At 39.7% G+C, this 17,733-nt stretch overlaps 1 protein-coding gene across 1 annotated transcript in view; it reads left to right on the forward strand.

Moving 5' to 3' along the window:
- Positions 1-3,639: 3,639 nt before the first annotated feature.
- APOO (apolipoprotein O) overlaps positions 3,640-17,733 on the forward strand; it is a gene marked incomplete at its 5' end in the record, with an annotated part of 23,037 nt that continues 8,943 nt past the window's right edge. Inside the window, 5 exons of the mRNA XM_010160109.1 lie at positions 3,640-3,750; positions 7,020-7,139; positions 9,824-9,878; positions 11,107-11,202; positions 13,446-13,537. Of these exons, the coding sequence (XP_010158411.1) occupies positions 3,640-3,750; positions 7,020-7,139; positions 9,824-9,878; positions 11,107-11,202; positions 13,446-13,537 (474 nt within the window). The remainder of the gene's footprint in view (positions 3,751-7,019; positions 7,140-9,823; positions 9,879-11,106; positions 11,203-13,445; positions 13,538-17,733) is intronic.

Here is a 17,733-nt window from a genome sequence, read left to right on the forward strand (position 1 = left end):
TTGATTCTTGACATTTGTTTTCTTTTGTACCTTTTTTGTTTGTCAGAAAAGTATTTATAATATATCTCTGTATATCAATGTATTCATGTGCTGAGCAGCCTATGCTTGCTGTGCTCTTGTCGCAACTGAATTTTATCTTTTTTTTTTTTTTTGCACATTAATGTTGGGACAATTGCTGGAATTTTTATGTAAAGATTTTTATCTCAGAGCCGTTGAGAATTCCATAAATGGTACAGAAATGCCATTAAAGGGGCTACAAGTGAAGCTGTGGGTTTAGGTGCTGTGCATAATATTACTGCTTTTATAAAACCATTGAGGTTAAGCAGATTTCAGTGCTTCAGGCCAACCTAATTGTTTGCTTTGAAGAGCAGAAGGGGAAGGTGGCTTCTTGTCCTTGATACCTGTGCTTCAGGGAACAGGAGTGCTGAAGTTTGATTTTTGGGGTTTTGTTTTTTTTAGTTGGGGTTGAGAGATAGGAGGAAGAATGGGAAAAGAAGAGAAAAGTGAAGCAGCTTCATACATTAAGACAAATGACAGTTTTCACAAAAGTATGATGAAGGATATTTTCTGTTTGTTCTTCCTGGTTTTGACAAGGTGACAATAACAGTGAGAAGTAAACTGAGAAACCACAGACGAGGAAAAAAATGACAGAAGTTGTAGTTAATCTTTCGCCCTTTGTTCCTCTGTTTGTATTGAGAACTACTTAATGTGGGATGTGTTCTTCTCAGAGGCACTTCTTAGTTAAGAATTAAGAACTTTGAGACAGGCAGTAAACCAAGAGGATAGGAGATATGAAATATGGTATTTTCTCTCCAACTTTCAGGTAGAATTCGCTTATGAGCAATCTAGTGTCTACAAATCAAGTTGAATTCTTTAGCTAGAGAAAGGATCTTTTTTTTTTTTTACGTAAGGTGAATGCAGAGCGTTACCTAGAGAACAGAATGTCAGCTCTACTACTTTTTTGGTATCAACCAAATAGGTTGACAGGCAGCCTGAAGGCACAGCTCAAACAATATGTTTTACTAAACCAACTGGTAATTGGTTTACTAAACCAATTGGTTTAGTAATACGTGGTTAATATGGAACTAAGAAATGAGATCCTAAAGTGAAATTTGGAAACAAAAAGTAGAACGTTTGATGTTTCGTACTACCAAGTAGACCTTTTAGTGCATGCGTACGTATGGTGCTTTAGTACCGGTTGTATTGCTTTAGTACCAGTCGTATCTGTCCCATAAACTTAGCTGGTGTGGGGGGGCATTGCATTACAGCTCGAACAGTGCATTTAAGGAGAGATTCATCTTGCACTTTCTGGTTAATTTCATTATGTTTGAAATGTAAATATGAAACCTTCGGAAAATGTGTGTGCTTTAGTGCTTTGATAATATGAACAGTTGATGTTTTGGGTCTGAGTAGTTCTGTGATGACTGATACCTGTTTCCGTTCTTATGCTCAGCTGTTTGCGTCTTTATATAAAAATCTCAAATATTTAAAGCATTTGGATTTACTGTTTCTGCTGCTGACACCTAGCACCATTTACACTGTTTGAAAGTATTTGTCAGAATGAAAATGCATTTAGATTTTTGCCTTTTCAGTGACAGAACAGTTTTGCAGTGAAAAAAACCAAAGATTGAGGAAATAGATTCTACAGCTATTAATGGTTAGTGGTGTTCATGTTTTTGTTTTGGCTGATGAAAGTATGTGAAAAGTCTCTGTTTAAGCAGACACTGTTAAAGATTATTTATGTCTTTCCCTGGCTGTGTAACAGCTGATCCAGTCATTGTGATGTCTCATTATAGTGCTGTAATAATGAGTCCATAAATTCACATAAGGAAAAACTTTCATTTTAAGCAAGTTTTTCCATCCCTTTTGATCCATCAGATCCCTTACACTTTTCTGAAAAGCAATCCTATGACCTAGTTCTTGTGTGTTGTTTCTCTACACATAAACATTTTCAGGAAGTTTGACAACTATATAGTCTAATTTTAGGGGTGAGGAATCTTTTGGTTACATTCACTCAATATTCCATCTGCAGAGCAATTTAGATTTGCAGTGCAGCTGCAAAGGCTGATCTGCATGCAGTAAGTATGTAGTCTGGATAATTTTGTAGCTATTTTCTAACAGTTCTGCAATGGACAGAAACAGTTTCAGAGTGACTGTCCTGTGGCTAGGTGAGTTATCATCATAACAGCATGGAGGTTGTATTGGTTTGACCAAAGCTTCAGTTTCACAAGCAGCTAGGTCAATGTAATGCCCCCGTACTATTTCTGGAAAGGAAGAGGGCTTGCTGCCTCCTCCTTTTTCATCCCCTTTTCCCCGGCCACACACTTCCTCTGGTGCTTGTCAGCCTGTGTCGTGGGTGGGTACAGTTTACTAAGCCCGCACAAAGCTCTCGGCTTCTTTTTCAGGACTGATCTTTTGCCCCGTTGGCGAGGTGAATTGCCTCGTGGTGGAAGCATCCGGCCACCAAATCTAGGGCAAGGTGAGCAGCAGGACTTCTGGGAACCGGTGCCACAAGCAGTGCCAGACCTCTCTGGTTTGGTGGCCGTAGGCTGTTAGATCCACTCACTCTGTAATGTGATACAGCAAACCACGGGCTGCTGTAACTCTGCACATGTTTATCTCAGCAGTAACGTGAATGTGAGACTTTGGAAGGCTTCCCATCTGAACTGCCGTCTCTTGAGTTAAACCTTGCTGTAATAAGCATGTGTGTTTGTTGGAAAATGCTTTCTGTGCATTCTTGATGTGCTACACAGCTAAGGTTATCTTCTGTTCTTTAAGTTAAGGCGTAGGTCCTGAATATAGCAAGAATTATATCCACCTTACTCATGGTAGTTGTGTTGTGTAACTAGATTCATAGAATCACAGAATGGTTTGGGTTGGAAGGGACCTTAAGGACCATCCAGTTCCAACCCCCCTGCCATGGGCAGGGACACCTTCCACTAGACCAGGTTGCTCAAAGCCTCATCCAGCCCGGCCTTGAACACTTCCAGGGATGGGGCACAGCTTCTCTGGGCAACAAATATTCAGATTGAATCTGAAGTTTTCAAAAGCAGCCAAGTGCCTGTCACAATGTACTGTAGTTCATGATTCTCATAGGAAAGTAGGGGACATTCTTAAAATTCTTTGGTTGAAGTGATTGTGTTCTGATACTTTCAACTGTAGGTCTCATGTTTTCCCCTAAATCTAGATGCAAAAAATAACTGGAAATAAAAGACTGAACTCATGTACTAACTGTGGGAAAATGGAGGTGTTATGAACACTCACAAAGTTGTTTAAAGTGTGAATATAGTATTGTCACTATCTATACTGAGAAAATTAACCAAAAATGTGTTTCAGGTGAGAGAAAACAGAAGGTCTTTTTGTAAGATGAAAACCGATGAGATTAGCATTTATATCTTCGGTCTCCTTTAGTCTTGCACTTTTCCAAATATCCTCTGAATAATTTAGGTGTTCTTGTTTGAGTGCCTGAGAGCATTAGATTGTGTACCACCGACTCCCCTTTCTCCTAACTTCTAAGCATCTTACATATCACTTACTCCTGTATACGGGAACGTAATCATTGTCTACGTGGATGTGTTCAAACGTGTTGCCGTTATGTTGGAACTCAATGATTTACATGTCTTCCTGTAACATTTCCAGGTAATTCGGCTGGGGGCCACCCCTGTCAGCCTGAGCTTGCTCTCTATCCAAGTTTATGCTTCCTCTTCAGAGAAGGAGGCTTCCAAAAAGGAGTTGCTGAAAATTGAGGAGGTAAGTGTGGTTAGAGCCCTAGTGCTCTTCTGTCTATTTGGAAATATCTGCAGAATTCCGAAAGACATTATATTTTGATGCGTGAAAGGGTTTAGGTGTATCTTTTCACTGTCTGTATTCTTGCCTTTAAAGTTACTTCTCAATTTTTGGTAATAGAGGTGTCGATACGGTTTGGCTTCTTTTACCTGAGGGTTACATTTGACGCCCTCCGCTTGACAGCAACAGGTCTCCTTGTGTGTGAGATGTTTTTCCTGCCATCAAGGCCGCCTGTTCTTCGTTCAGAAATTACCTTTTCATTTTGTTGATTTACTTGCAGTCATATTTCAAATCCACAGGACTCTCTTCTTTGCTTTTTACCCAGGTAATACCATGGGGTTTTTTTATTACAAGTACTGTTGGCAAATTCTGATAATATTTCAGTTATATTCTCCAGTAAGACAGCAATCAGAAGTTTATATTTCTAAAAATATTCTCCTTTTACAGGCAAAATTCTTGTCGGTGATGCTCAGTGTCCTATGTAGACACCTACAGAATTTGATCAGTTTTCTTTTCCTTACAGCATTCATATCTAAGCACCAACAAATCAGTAGTGATAACAAAAACCTGTTACTGTATTGTTTCTCTAAAATTTACTAATGTCTTGGTTACATCACAAGTAGAGCTTTATAACACCCTGCCAAAGTGTGGGCTCACCAGCATTATTGTATAGGCTTTTAACAGTCTCCAACATTAAAAATAAATTAAAATAATTGTAGTTCATAACTAAATTCAGCTTGATATCCATGAGAGCTTGTAGCTGTTGAGAAATTTTAAGTACTACAACCCAAGCTGAAGTTTTGTTACATGAGCAATTAAACTAGATGAAACCTATTTTTGTGTGTACTTAGGTCTTTTGGATGTGTCGGCATGGGCAGTTCACTTGCATAATATGAGAGGATCAGTAATAGAAGGGGTCTCCTGGCTTCACCCCAGTTGCAGTAACCTTAGTTTGGGCCGTCGTGTGCCCTACAGCACCGCTGCTGTGAGTCAGGAGTCAGGCAGCAGGCTGGAGTTACATATGTGCTGAGTAATTGGCTTGCCCAGCAGCTTCAGCAAAGCAGAATGTGCAGGCCATGGGGTTTTGGCTGCCTTTCTGGCCATTCACAGAGTCTGTCAGTTTGGCGTTCTCCTCTGTCACCTGACTCGTTTCATACAATGTACGGGAGTTGCCTTATCTCTGCGACCTCTGTCATTGCACCAGACGTGGCTGTGAGGTTAACAGCATCAAAGGTAGTCTGATCGTGTCCGGTTGCCAGAGGTGACCGGATTTCCTAGGGAAATGGCACTTGAAATGCTTGTTTTTCAAAGTATTATGGGAAATGCAGCTGCACGAGTTAACAAATTATTTGACAAATTCTATGTCATCATATATTTTGTTACAGCTAGCAGCTTTTTTAGTTATTATAGAGATACGGTTGTTTTCCAGCTTATCTTGAAAAGAAGGCTAGCTACACTTTTCAACAATACATGTAAACCTCCGTTTATTACAAACTACTAAATGTAGTATAAATGTGGTATAAAATATAAGCACTGTCTCTCTCTATATATATCTCTTCTGTTGGTGACACAGACAGTGGGATTGAGTGCACCCTCAGCAAGTTTGCTGATGATGCCAGGCTCTGTGGTGTGGTTGACATGCTGGAGGGAGAGGATACCATCCAGAGGGACCTTGACAGGCTTGAGAACCTCATGAGGTTCAACAAGGCCAAGTGCAAGGTCCTGCACCTGGGTTGGGGCAATCCCAAGCACAAGCTGGTCCAAGAATGGACCGAGACCAGCCCTGAGGAGAAGGACTTGGGGGTACTGGTAGACAAAAAGCTGAACATGAGCCAGCAGTGTGCGCTGGCAGCCCAGAAAGCCAACCGTATCCTGGGCTGTATCCAGAGAAGTGTGGCCAGCAGGTTGAGGGAGGGGATTCTACCCCTGTACTCTGCTCTGGTGAGACCCCACCTGTGTCCAGCTCTAGAGCCCCCAGCATAGGAAGGATATGGACTGGATGGAGCAAGTTCAGAGGAGGCCACGAATCTCGTCAGAGGGCTGGAGCACCTCTGCTATGGGGACAGGCTGAGAGAGTTGGGCTTGTTCAAGGGGGCCTACAAGAAAGCTGGGGGGACACTTTTTACAGGGGCCTGTAGTGACAGGACAAGGTAATGAGTAATGGGTTTAAATTGAAATCAGGGAGGTTTAGATTAGATATCAGGAAGAAATTCTTCACAGAGAGGGTGGTGAGGCACTGGAACAGGTTGCCCAGAGAAGCTGTGGATGCCCCATCCCTGGAAGTGTTCAAGGCCAGGCTGGATGTCTAGTGGAAGGTGTCCCTGCCCATGGCAGGGGGGTTGGAACTAGATGGTTTTTAGGGTCCCTTCCAACCCAAACCATTCTGTGGTTCTGTACTAAGCATCAGAGTAGTATGTAAACTGCTGGGAATTTTAACAGGTTTTGTTTTGATCTAAACTTGCTGTTCATCTTCAACAGTATAGATTCTGGCCTTTTTTTTAAAGTAATACAATTTTACATATGTTTAGGTAATTGCAATAAAATGAATATATTGTGATGCTAAACCATAAATATAGCGTTTTAGTATTCTCTGTGAAGATGTCCAGTGCTCTTCAGGTGGATGTTACAGTTCCGATTTGCTGTGCCCCATGGTGCTGTTAATGCTGTCGGTTGTTGAGGTGGTTAATGACTGCAGCATCGAGATGTTGCACCGTTTTCTTGCTCAGTAACAAACAGACAAATTTGTACTGGATGTTACCTTTGTTAGAAGCTACTTAAACTCTTTAATGATGGCTTGTGCAAATATAGAAAATGATCGATTGTGATTTCAGAGTTGTACATACATTTAGTATGTACATAACTATACATGTTCCCAGTTAACATACATTTATTATGTTAACTGGGAACCAGAACTGCTGATTAAGACCAGAAACATTTTTCACAATTACATTTTTTGTTCTTATTAAACTAGTTTAATATTAATTTATAACCTGTGACTTGGATCATGTAGCATCTATGGATGAATTGCATCGCAATTAGAAGTCACCTTCATCATAGTATATAATTAAACTTTGCTCATAGTGGTTGTTTCACAGCTGTGCCTGAGTTTTTTTATATAGTGTTTATGCAGTAAGCACCGTGTTAGGTGTTCTCTGGTTAGACTGTTCATGCCCTGAAGACCTACTAGAAAATTACACCTTTGTTTTTAACCTCTTCTTTGCTAATATTCACAGCTGTCACTCTACTCCTCTCCAGCTCGTGAGACTAAGTATGTGGAGAGGCCACAAACCCAACTGGAAGAGGGAGTTTCGCATTTACGGCATGTTATGGAGCCATATACAGCCTGGTGTCAGGTATAATGGTTTTACATCGCGTCTGGTGGTGGGTCAGTGGTAAGGGTTGAGCTGGGATATATTTTTTTCTTTTCAGACAGAATTAATAGATAGCAGCAAAGTCGATAGCTGTACAAGTGTTTTTCCAAAATGCTGCATTACTTAAAATTTTCCCCTGTTCAGGTCATCATATTTACCCATTCCTCATGGAAAACAAGCTGTTTCTTTCTATTAATTTGCTGAACTAAACCCCTGCTTTTTTGCATTTTGTATCCCTTAAAAAGGATTAAAGTGAAATTAACTAAAGATGAGAATTAACTGAAATAAACTTGAAGCTTAAGGATATGTAGGGATATCTGGATTTGGTACTGTCCTTTGAGGGAGGCAGGAGAGTGATTAAATCTGCTTTTTCCACGCTCAAGGAGAAGGCCTTAAATTATCAAGCAGTGTGTTTTGGAGCAGCAGTAACGAGTTGTCCTCATTGCAACTGTGACAAAACACAACTTTGCAGAAAACAAATCAGTATTTGCTGAACTGTAAAGTTGGGTGAAGGAAAGCGGCCCTCTGGAAGAAAGGGGTAGGGGCCCCTACTAGTGGCAAACCTAGCCCTCAAACTTCACCCCAGAACTTTCTTGCATATTTTATTAGGTAGCATGCTTATACTAAGCAGTCATTAAATACAAAAATAGTCTTTGGAGCATAGAGGAAGACCAAGATCTTTATTGATATTGGATTGCAGAGTCATATGATGTCTTTCTTACTCTTCCCAGCAAATACTGAGACTTACTTTTGAAGCAAGGGCTTGCTTGCCACCTGGTTGCCTCTTGGCAACTTCAGGTGATTCTCTGCTTTGCACTCTCTGTTGTTAATCCTCTTCTTAAGCTGCAAGCTGGTTTTCCGGTTCTCCATAGAAAGTAAAGCTGTTCTAGGGAGAAGGGACACCCTGATCTGAAGCTCTGTGTTGTGGTACTAACCTTTAATAGCACTGAAGCATTTTTTCAGGAATACTCAGGGTTACTCAGTCTAGTGCTGTGTTTCTGAAGTGCCATCAGCAGGAGTACTGACTTTGGTTTTGAGGAAGGGGCATTTTCTACAGTATAGTTAGAGCTCTGACACCTAAACGCCCGGGTTCTGTTTGGTTGCCTGCGGTAACCGTAACAGCACAAAATTTGAGACAAGATTAGTTGCCCGGTTGGACTGACTGCAGGTAAGCCTTGAAGAGAGCTTTACCTCTCACTGGCCTGTTGTATTCCTCTTTGCTTTATTTTTTTGGCTGCATGACGATGATTTACATAAGATATGCTCTTCTGCTCACACACAGCAGGCCATTTCCTGGCAGTGGTTTACTGACTCATTTTATGAAGTGGTCATGTAAACTTTGGGGTCATCTTGCTTGTTTAACTGTAGTCAGGTAGTTTTTGTTTTACACCACTGTACCCCTTGCTGTGTTAAAGAAAATAACATTTTAGATGTGTCAGTTGTCTTTAAAATTAAAAACATAACCCAGGATAATGAGAATAAATGGGTTGTGTTCGGGTACCTGGTTTACTCTTCTTTTTAAACTGCTTGCTTAACTGTAGTAGAAAGTCAGCGCAAAACACAGATGTATAAATGAGCCAAGTTATGTGTGAGCTGTGACAGGAGATCAGACACGGTCTCTGGCATCTTTAGAGCATGTTCTTTTTTCTTTGGCTTTTAATGAGACCAACATCCATTTAGAGTTACGTTGTGTGTCGCATGCTAACACTTTTCCCCTCCCCCCCCCCCATTACAAGGTGTGTTTTCTTTTTTTTTTTTAAGTCACCCTTGCCAGTGTTTTTATGAATGTTCTAAAGATATGGTCCCCCGTGCAGTATCCCAAACAAGTGCTTTCACTTCTGCACAGTTACAGCTGAAGTGGTGTTGTGAGACTGTTCTCTTCTTTAGCTGTAGACATGCATGTTTTTGTTTCCTAATGGATAGACAGTCTCACACTGTCTCTCCAAAGGATTTTATTAGCAAAATAACAATTAACAGGGTTGCTCTTATTGAGATTTTTTTTTTTTTTTGACTGTGATGAATAAATTCACACTGCCTTTTACTGCCTGCATATTTTCAGTCTGAGGGGAAAAAAAAAATAAATTGAGAACTAGTTTATGGGGTTGATGCAGTGCTCTTTGATTCACATTGGACATTGAATGGACATCTAGTTTTCCAAATCTCTTAAAAAATGCAGTTTTGTTAGCCTAAGATAGTCTCTTGGAATTTATCACCTTGCAGAATGAGTCCAGTACCCATGTGAAGTGCTGGGAAGGAGTTCATTACAGTGTTGAACTTCCTTTCTTTGCATCAACTCAAGTATTTTTGAGATACCTACATACACTGAGAAGCTTCAAATAATCCTGAGTTTCAGCTACCTGATCAGGAACTCAGTGAAATACTGAAGTTGATGTCTGTGTTTAGAGGTACCGCGTTGCATCTGTGTCCAAAGGCTACCTTGAGAAAGAGCTGTACGTTATGCAAAACGTTACGTTGAGCAAGCATAGCCCTGTAAGTGAAGGGTGGAAGTGGGAATAAAAAAGTTATTTTAGGCACCAAACACTATTTTTTTTTTTTTTTATTCCTTCATCAGGTCAGTTGCAATCTGTTGTGAATATTTTACTTGGTATCTATTTACTGTTGTTTTCTTGTCTCTCTTTTTTTTTTTTCTTTTTTTTTTTTTTTAGGATCTCTATGCCAAAGCTATGCCCAAATTAGAAAAAGCTGTTGAGCATGGTAGAGGTAAATCAGTTTAGTTTTCTTAATTAGAATTTTAAAATGCAGGACTGTACTATATCTTCTGTTAAAAGAGAATTCCATAAAGCATCATTTATTATACATAATTTCTAATGCATTTAGGACTACTTTATTTGCCCTGTATATCCGTTTAGATTTCCATGGTAGATCATTATGACACTGCTTTTTTAAACAATTAAAATCTGAGACCTACATCTGTGTCTACCAATGTCACTAAAAATGACAGGTGTGCAGTAAAAGAAGGAAAAAAGCACATTTTTTTCCCAGTCGGTAGTATTTGCCTGACCCAGCCTAGGAACTGAAACTTTCTGCAATGTTTATTACATGTTGCAACTGTTCGGTCACGGAATCACAGAACGGTTTGGGTTGGAAGGGACCTTAACGACCATCTAGTTCCAACCCCCCTGCCATGGGCAGGGACACCTTCCACTAGACCAGGTTGCTCAAAGCCTTGTCCAGCCTGGCCTTGAACACTTCCAGGGATGGGGCATCCACAGCTTCTCTGGGCAACCTGTTCCTTTTGTTTGTAATTATTAGCCTTTTAATTTTGGCTTACTTTCTTGGATCTCCTAAGAATTCTGAATTAATCCAAAGTAATTTGTATTTAGTTTTGGAAGCATCCTTTCATACTTAGGCTCATCAGGACTGAGCATGGATGCTACCCAGACTTCATTTCAGACACTCTGCCTCTCTTCCTTAAACTTCAAAAGTCTGAGGCTTTTTAACTCCTTTGTATGGAAGTTTTTTCATAGTTTTTCATTCCCCCATCAGATTCCCATCTTGGAATGAGCTTTGTTTATGCTGTCTCTTTCCTTTGTTCTGTGATTTGTTTTTTGTACAGTGTTTTACTTCAAATAATTCTTGTTAATGTGTAAGTGTAAGGATCCATTTTCCAAATGTTTTTATCACTAATTTGAAAAAGACCTCATCGAGATGTAAAACTGCAAACCAAAACAGATGGCCCAGGAGCAAAGGCAAAAACTCCTATGAAAATTGGTAAATACAATACGATGTTCAGTTTCACTCATGTGTCACTAGAGAAGACCTCAAAGGCTTTGAATTTTATGCCAGCAGATCTAAAATGTGCATGGTAGTTTAATGTGTTTTGATAACTCTTTTATGTTTTGTAACAATTGCCATCATGTATTGGTGATTCCTTATCACAAAACACTTTCACATTACATTAAAGCACTTTGTTCTGACTTCTTTTCAGAGGGCTGTGAATTTCTCCAAAACCCCCCTGCTGGATTTTATCCAAGGCTTGGTGTGATAGGGTTTGCTGGAATTGTTGGATTGTTTCTTGCTAGAGGTAAGCAGCCACCTTTTGAACTGCTTACGTTATGATTTGGGATAAATAATTTAGTTGTGTTTTCTTGGATACTTAATTTCAATTGTGACGCATGAGATCCCACTTAACTGTACAAGCATGTTTCTACAGTGTTCCTGCAATTGTAAGTGACATTCACGTGAAAGGTGTGTTGTAATAACCATCAATTTTAGTTTTTGATTATACATTTATTATTGGAATCTTGTCTTTGATCATTTTCAGTTCTACCTTTATTATAGCAAAAGTAGGAAAGGAGCTTTTTTTAGCCTAAAAATCTTTTCAATTAGTTAAGCTCTTGAACACATATGTCACTGTAGAAAACTGGAGAGGGATTGATTATGGTAAAATACAGAGGTTTCTGAACAATGAGTTGTATATCCAATTTCCTCCAGAGCTGCTGCGGATGGTGATATTGAGCACAAATACTTGTGAACTCTGGGTGTACTGTAAATACATGCACAAATTGTGCTGTAGAAATGTAATACAGTTAATTTCATCACACTAGTTGAAGAAACTAATACGCTTAGGCTTTCATTTAAAAAAACAAATCTTCTTCTATGAAATGTTGATTGTGAAAAAATATTTTGTGTCGAGATATCCTTAGTACAGTGAAACGAAGTAACACAAGAAGAAAACTTGTAGGTAATGGAACAGTCAAATTCTAGAACTGAAATACCAGTGAGGACTTGTGTTGGATAAAAATACAGCTTTGTGGGGCCTGTGCATGTTGAACAAACTGGAAGCGTGTGCTTGGCTGTGTAGAAATGGAAAGCATTCTGTGAACGTATGCGCTTATGTACGCATTCCTACATAGAAAAGTATGGTATTCACGGTTTAATCATGGGAATATCGTGCAGTCAGCCAGCTCAGTTTAAAATGTCGTTGAAGATCATTTCTTCTAACCTTGTTGGGAAGTACTGGAATGGATACAGAAGTATTCCTAAATTTCCCTCTAATGGGTATCTCCAGGAGGTAGCAGCCTGCTGGAAGGCATTAGTATGTTCAACTATTACATTTATTCCTAAAGAGGTATTGTAGGCACATTGATAAGCTATTGCTAAGGAAGATTTCTCCATTCCAAGAAATTATGACGAAAGTGTAATTTTTCTGATTGTAAAGGTGCAACAAAGCTGGCCTTTTCTGTGCTTTCTTCTAGCTAACTGGTACCCAGTTCCCTCTTCACAAGACCAGCAACATTACTTTATGAATGCCCCTTGTTTACTGCTAAGTTTATTATCTCATCATGAGCATATGTTAGTAGAAACACTAAACGTTCCTAATATGAATTTCCTCTTCAGAATTTATTATTCCTTTATTAGAAGGATGTGTGGCTTCACCTATAGGACAGGCTGTTCTATGAGGAACAGAACTGCTGCGTCTGGACGCTGTACGTCTGTCTGTTTATGGCCTTTTTTCTCCTGTACTGCCTGCTTTTCTCCATTACCTGCTCCCTCCTGTGTTCCCTTCTGCCTGGATAAACTGCAGCATGCCCAGTAACACCTTCAGTGATGCATATTGTTACTGGCCAGCCAGGATGCACAACCTGTGGCGAGAGGATGAACTTTTCAGGCAGTTAAATTATTTTAGACTTGTATGATTGAACATAGAGTTAAAATTGATTAAAACATTCAAAATTTAATTGGGGACTGAGCAATAGGAGTATGGCATGATTGGAAGTACTTTAATTTCAAAGTACTTTCAAATGCTTTGCAAATTGCTATAGTGAATCAAGAAAAATTATTCATAAGAACAGTTGTGAAAGAATCAATATTTGTGTCAAGGTAACTTATCAAATTTGTATTGGAACGTCTCTTGTTCTGCTTGATGTGTCAAAGGAATGCCATCCTAACCTTTTTTTGCCCAAGTTTTTCCTTTTAGTTTAGAAGAGAGTATCATTTGGTATAATTTTCTTAAATATCTTATAACGATGTCTTTTACTTCATCATTCACTGCATAATAAATTATGTATTACTACAATAATATAATTGTAAGGTAATTTTCATTATGGAAAGATGTTAAAAATATTCTTCTAAAAAAGATAAAAGAATAATTACCGATCAGAGTAAGCATGTTTCATTAGAAACCAGTGGGACTGAACAGAAAATATTCTGAACTGTATATAATAAAATTGTTTTGGTTATAAATAAAAGGGCAGGGCCATTCAGCTGTCTTGGGTAACATATACCCTAACAATTTTATTTTGTTTTTCTTTTGTTATGAAACAGGCTCAAAAATAAAGAAGTTAATGTATCCTGCAGGTCTGATGGGTATTGGTGCCTCCATGTATTACCCTCAGCAAGCGGTTGCTATTGCAAAGGTCAGTGATGATGCATTCTTTGGAGAACTGTCTTTTACTTTGATTATTTCCTCCTACCTTCAAATTAACTGGTAATCCATATTTAAAAGCCGTGTCAGCGTGCTTGGCACTTAACAAAATTAGAGTTATTTTGCCAAAGGACGTGCAGTCTAGGCTGAAAGACGGTCAGACATTCTGTTTCGTTTAGTGACATTTTTCCTAACATCTGCAGCAGTGTCTTCAGTTTGAGGAACATTAATTTCCTTGCTGAATCTCTAATGATCATGGTTTAACCCCAGCCAGCAGTCAAGCACCACACATCCGCTTGCTCACCTCCCCCCACCCCCAGTGGAGGAGGAGAATCGGAGGAAAAGACAGGGAAACTTGTAGGTTGAGAACAGTTTAATAATTGAATCTAGATTAGTCTCATTAGTATCACTATTTTATTAATGTTACTACTAATAATATGTAAAGAAAATAATGGAAAATAAAACAAATTATAAATTGCTCACCACCCGCCGACTGATATCCAGCCAGGTCCCGAGTAGCGAGAGTCAGGGCCAGAGAGAGAGGTCGCACCAGATTCAGAGCAAGCCCCGTGAGTGAGAGCATGAATGAGAAAACCAACCGACCAACATGGCACCCCGGCCCACCCCCAACTTACATACCGTGCATGATGGTCTACGGAATGAAATAACCCTTTGGTCAGTTTGGTCAGCTGTCAGGACTGTGTCCCCTTCCCACTGCTTGTGGTGAAAAGGGTTGGGAACGCAGTCACAATACCAGAAGCTGAGAAAGTCCTTGACTTGGTACAAACACCCCTTGGCAACAACTAAAACCACCGGTGTTATCAGTACCCTTCTCAGCACACATCCAAAACACAGCCTCACGCTAGCCGCTGTGAAGACAACCCGGCCGACGGATACCCAGCCAGTTCCCGAGTAGCGAGAGTCGAGTCAGGGCAGAGAGGTCGCACCAGATTCAGAGCAAGCCCCGTGAGTGAGAGCATGAATGAGAAAACCAACCGACCAACATGGCACCCCGGCCCACCCCCAACTTACATACCGTGCATGATGGTCTACGGAATGAAATAACCCTTTGGTCAGTTTGGTCAGCTGTCAGGACTGTGTCCCCTTCCCACTGCTTGTGGTGAAAAGGGTTGGGAACGCAGTCACAATACCAGAAGCTGAGAAAGTCCTTGACTTGGTACAAACACCCCTTGGCAACAACTAAAACCACCGGTGTTATCAGTACCCTTCTCAGCACACATCCAAAACACAGCCTCACGCTAGCCGCTGTGAAGACAATTAACTCTGTCCCAACTAAAACCAGCACGCTAACCTCAAGCAATTATAAATCAACGCAAATACGCTTAGTAAGCACAGTTTGAGTGTGTGCTTAGAATATTAAGGAAGTCTGAAGTATCTTGAGAGCAAATGAAAACAGGGCTTGAAAGAAAGAGAGGAAAAAAAAGAAGGGAGATTCTATAGAGAAATCATAGGAACAACATTTGGAGAGAAACACTGTTACTGAAGTTTTCTGCTTTTTGTTAGATAGAGTTTTAGGGAAGATAGCATGCCCATTCCAGAATGTGACACTGATTCTGCTCCTTATTGGATTCCTTTCCTGTTTATGCATTTGTTGTTTTGGGCAACCAAGAAAACATGTTAACTTAGAGGTGCTTAGCTGGGTTTCCTGTGAAAGTCTGACCTGAAGAGACCAGATAATTGTTTACAGCCCCTGCTGATGCCAGTTCATGTGCCTTGCTGTCCACACTTAATCAGGCTGACAGATTCCTCAGCTCTCCACCACATTCTTTTTCAAACCCAGCTTTTAGCCACTCATAGTGCACACTAAAATGTGTGTCAGCAATACTTTATATTTCAGGCTTTGGTAGCGGGTAGATTGGCTATCCAGTTATTGGTGACTTGTGAATGAGCCTGAGATGTCAGGATTAAAATATGATGTTCTCCAGAACATCTGATGTTCTTTAAAAAGGGAGAGATCATTACTTCGGGAGAATCAAAAACGCTGTGTTTGAACTCTGCCAGCATGGTGGTACCCTGATCTTGGAAGGAATTTTTTTTAGTGCGTCCAGGATTCAGATACTCTAAATAGTTTTAGTTTTGTTCACTTGTCCTCAGGGAGTGAAAAATTATGCAAATGGCAGGGAAAAAACCAAAGCAAAACAAAAATGTAAGAAGCTTAGGCACTTCTATTGGAAACTGTATTAAAATTCTAGTTGGCTTTTGAACAGTGAAGTGGGAAGTGATTGAATGGTGTTCAAACTGATGTTATTGTTTGTAAAGAAGCTCAGCCCAGCCTTAACTATGGATTTGCTACTAACAGCTTCACAATACCTTGTTTATTTTATGAAAACTTTGAAGTGCGTGATTGCCCTTTGATTAATTCACAGTTCTTAGTTTGACTGTAATGGAAAATCTGATAGGAGGCCACGAGCCTGAAACTTGATTGGAATAGGTTTAGCTGTGTTGACTTGGTCAGGACACCAGACGTCAAGTTTGGAAACTTCTGTGGCAAGAGCGATATCCTAGATACTCTTTTGGTTCCTCTAATCTCTCACACACTTTTCTTCAAGAAGCAAAGTTGTAAGCATGTCAGATCTTACTGTCCACAATCTTTACGCTTTAATCTGAAATTGGGAGCGCTTTCTAGTAATTATTTTGAAATGTTTCATAGGCCTTTCAGGAGCGTCTGTAACCCTAGAAGGGGATACCTGCAGTACAAAGCTCACTTGACAAGTTAATAGAACAGTGGAGGAAATATTCTGGGACTTAAACTTTAAATTTATTATTTGTATTATGTTGTTCTAATTTTTCTTCCACATTTGAGTACTTCATCACTGTGTTTTCATGTACAGTGGTGTATTTCTCTTCATTTGGTAAACTTTGATTTGACCATATTTAAAAACCAAACAAAAACCCAAACCAAAACAAAAAAACCCAAAAAGTTTTGAGTGTCTTTTTTTCTTTTTTTCCTTCCCACCTTTATTAATGACTTTCCATTGGAGGGTTGGAACTAAAGACAGTTTGTGTTGGAAACAGCCCACATCTGGGGTTTAGTTGTGACTCAGAAATGTAGTTGCTGATTTGGGTTTGTTTTCTTTTAATTCTAATGATTGAATAGCCCCTTCTGTAAGTTAGTAACACGATCTCTGGCCAGAAGCACATCCCTTACCGCTGTGGTACACAACTGGTGTAGTTAATTCTGGTCAGCCAAAAGGGAAGTGATTCTTCATGCCTCCTGTGCCCAGCGGTAGAGCTCCATGTCTCGGGATGTTGTGGATGCTAAAGACGAGCATGGGGTTCAAGCGGAAGTACAACAGGTTCATAGGAGGGAAATGCCTTGAGCATTGTTATACGCATTAAGATCGCCTTTGGCTCAGGAAATCTCTGAGCAGCAAATTGGAGGCCGGAAGAAACTTCAAAAAATTAATTCAGAAACTGTTTCAAAACCATCAGAAAACTGTTTCGGAAACATCCTTTATGCTTGCTCTCTTCTCATGGTTTTTCAGCTTTGCCTGCTGTGGGAGATAAGGTATTACCTTGTTTCTTGATTTCATAAGTTTGTTAGTTTGATAACTGTCTGGTTGAGTGAATTGTCCATTTTTGCTGTTCCTTATTTGAAAGAAAAGTAAAAGTGATATGAAAGTGAGTACTGACCTGAGTCTGGAGCTGTAAAAACCACACACCCTTGAGTTTTAAAGGATGCTGTGAATATTACAGTTCTGTGTCATCTAAGGGGCAGAAGACACTCTCTTATTAGGCTTAGGGATTATTCTTGTCCTAAAATTACCTGTTGGTGCAAACACCATCTTTCCTAACTGTCTTCTGTTTTGACAGTTGACAGCCGGTTTTTCATTACAGGCATCTATCAGTGAATTAGGTCTTTCTTCTAAATAGCAAATAAAAAGAAATAAAGGGGTACTCTTACTGTTCTGTCAAAGCAGTGAAAATGTAAAATTGCAAAATAATGACAAACTGAGTAGGCTTTTTTTTTTCTCTTTAAAATGAGCGCGGTCTAATTAAGAAATAATTTGCTGATGTTAAACATATTGAACGTCAAATACCAAGAAAACTGGAATTGTCTCCATGCAGCATCACTCCACCCCTTTTTGTACAGATATGTTTTCGGGTAGTCTTCAAAGAGTTTTTTTAGCAAGTTGGCTTTTCTTATTCCTCATGTGTCTTCCCCCC

This window comes from Eurypyga helias, unplaced genomic scaffold (genome assembly GCF_000690775.1).
Source record: "Eurypyga helias isolate BGI_N326 unplaced genomic scaffold, ASM69077v1 scaffold13920, whole genome shotgun sequence".
In the NCBI taxonomy this organism is placed as follows: domain Eukaryota; kingdom Metazoa; phylum Chordata; class Aves; order Eurypygiformes; family Eurypygidae; genus Eurypyga; species Eurypyga helias.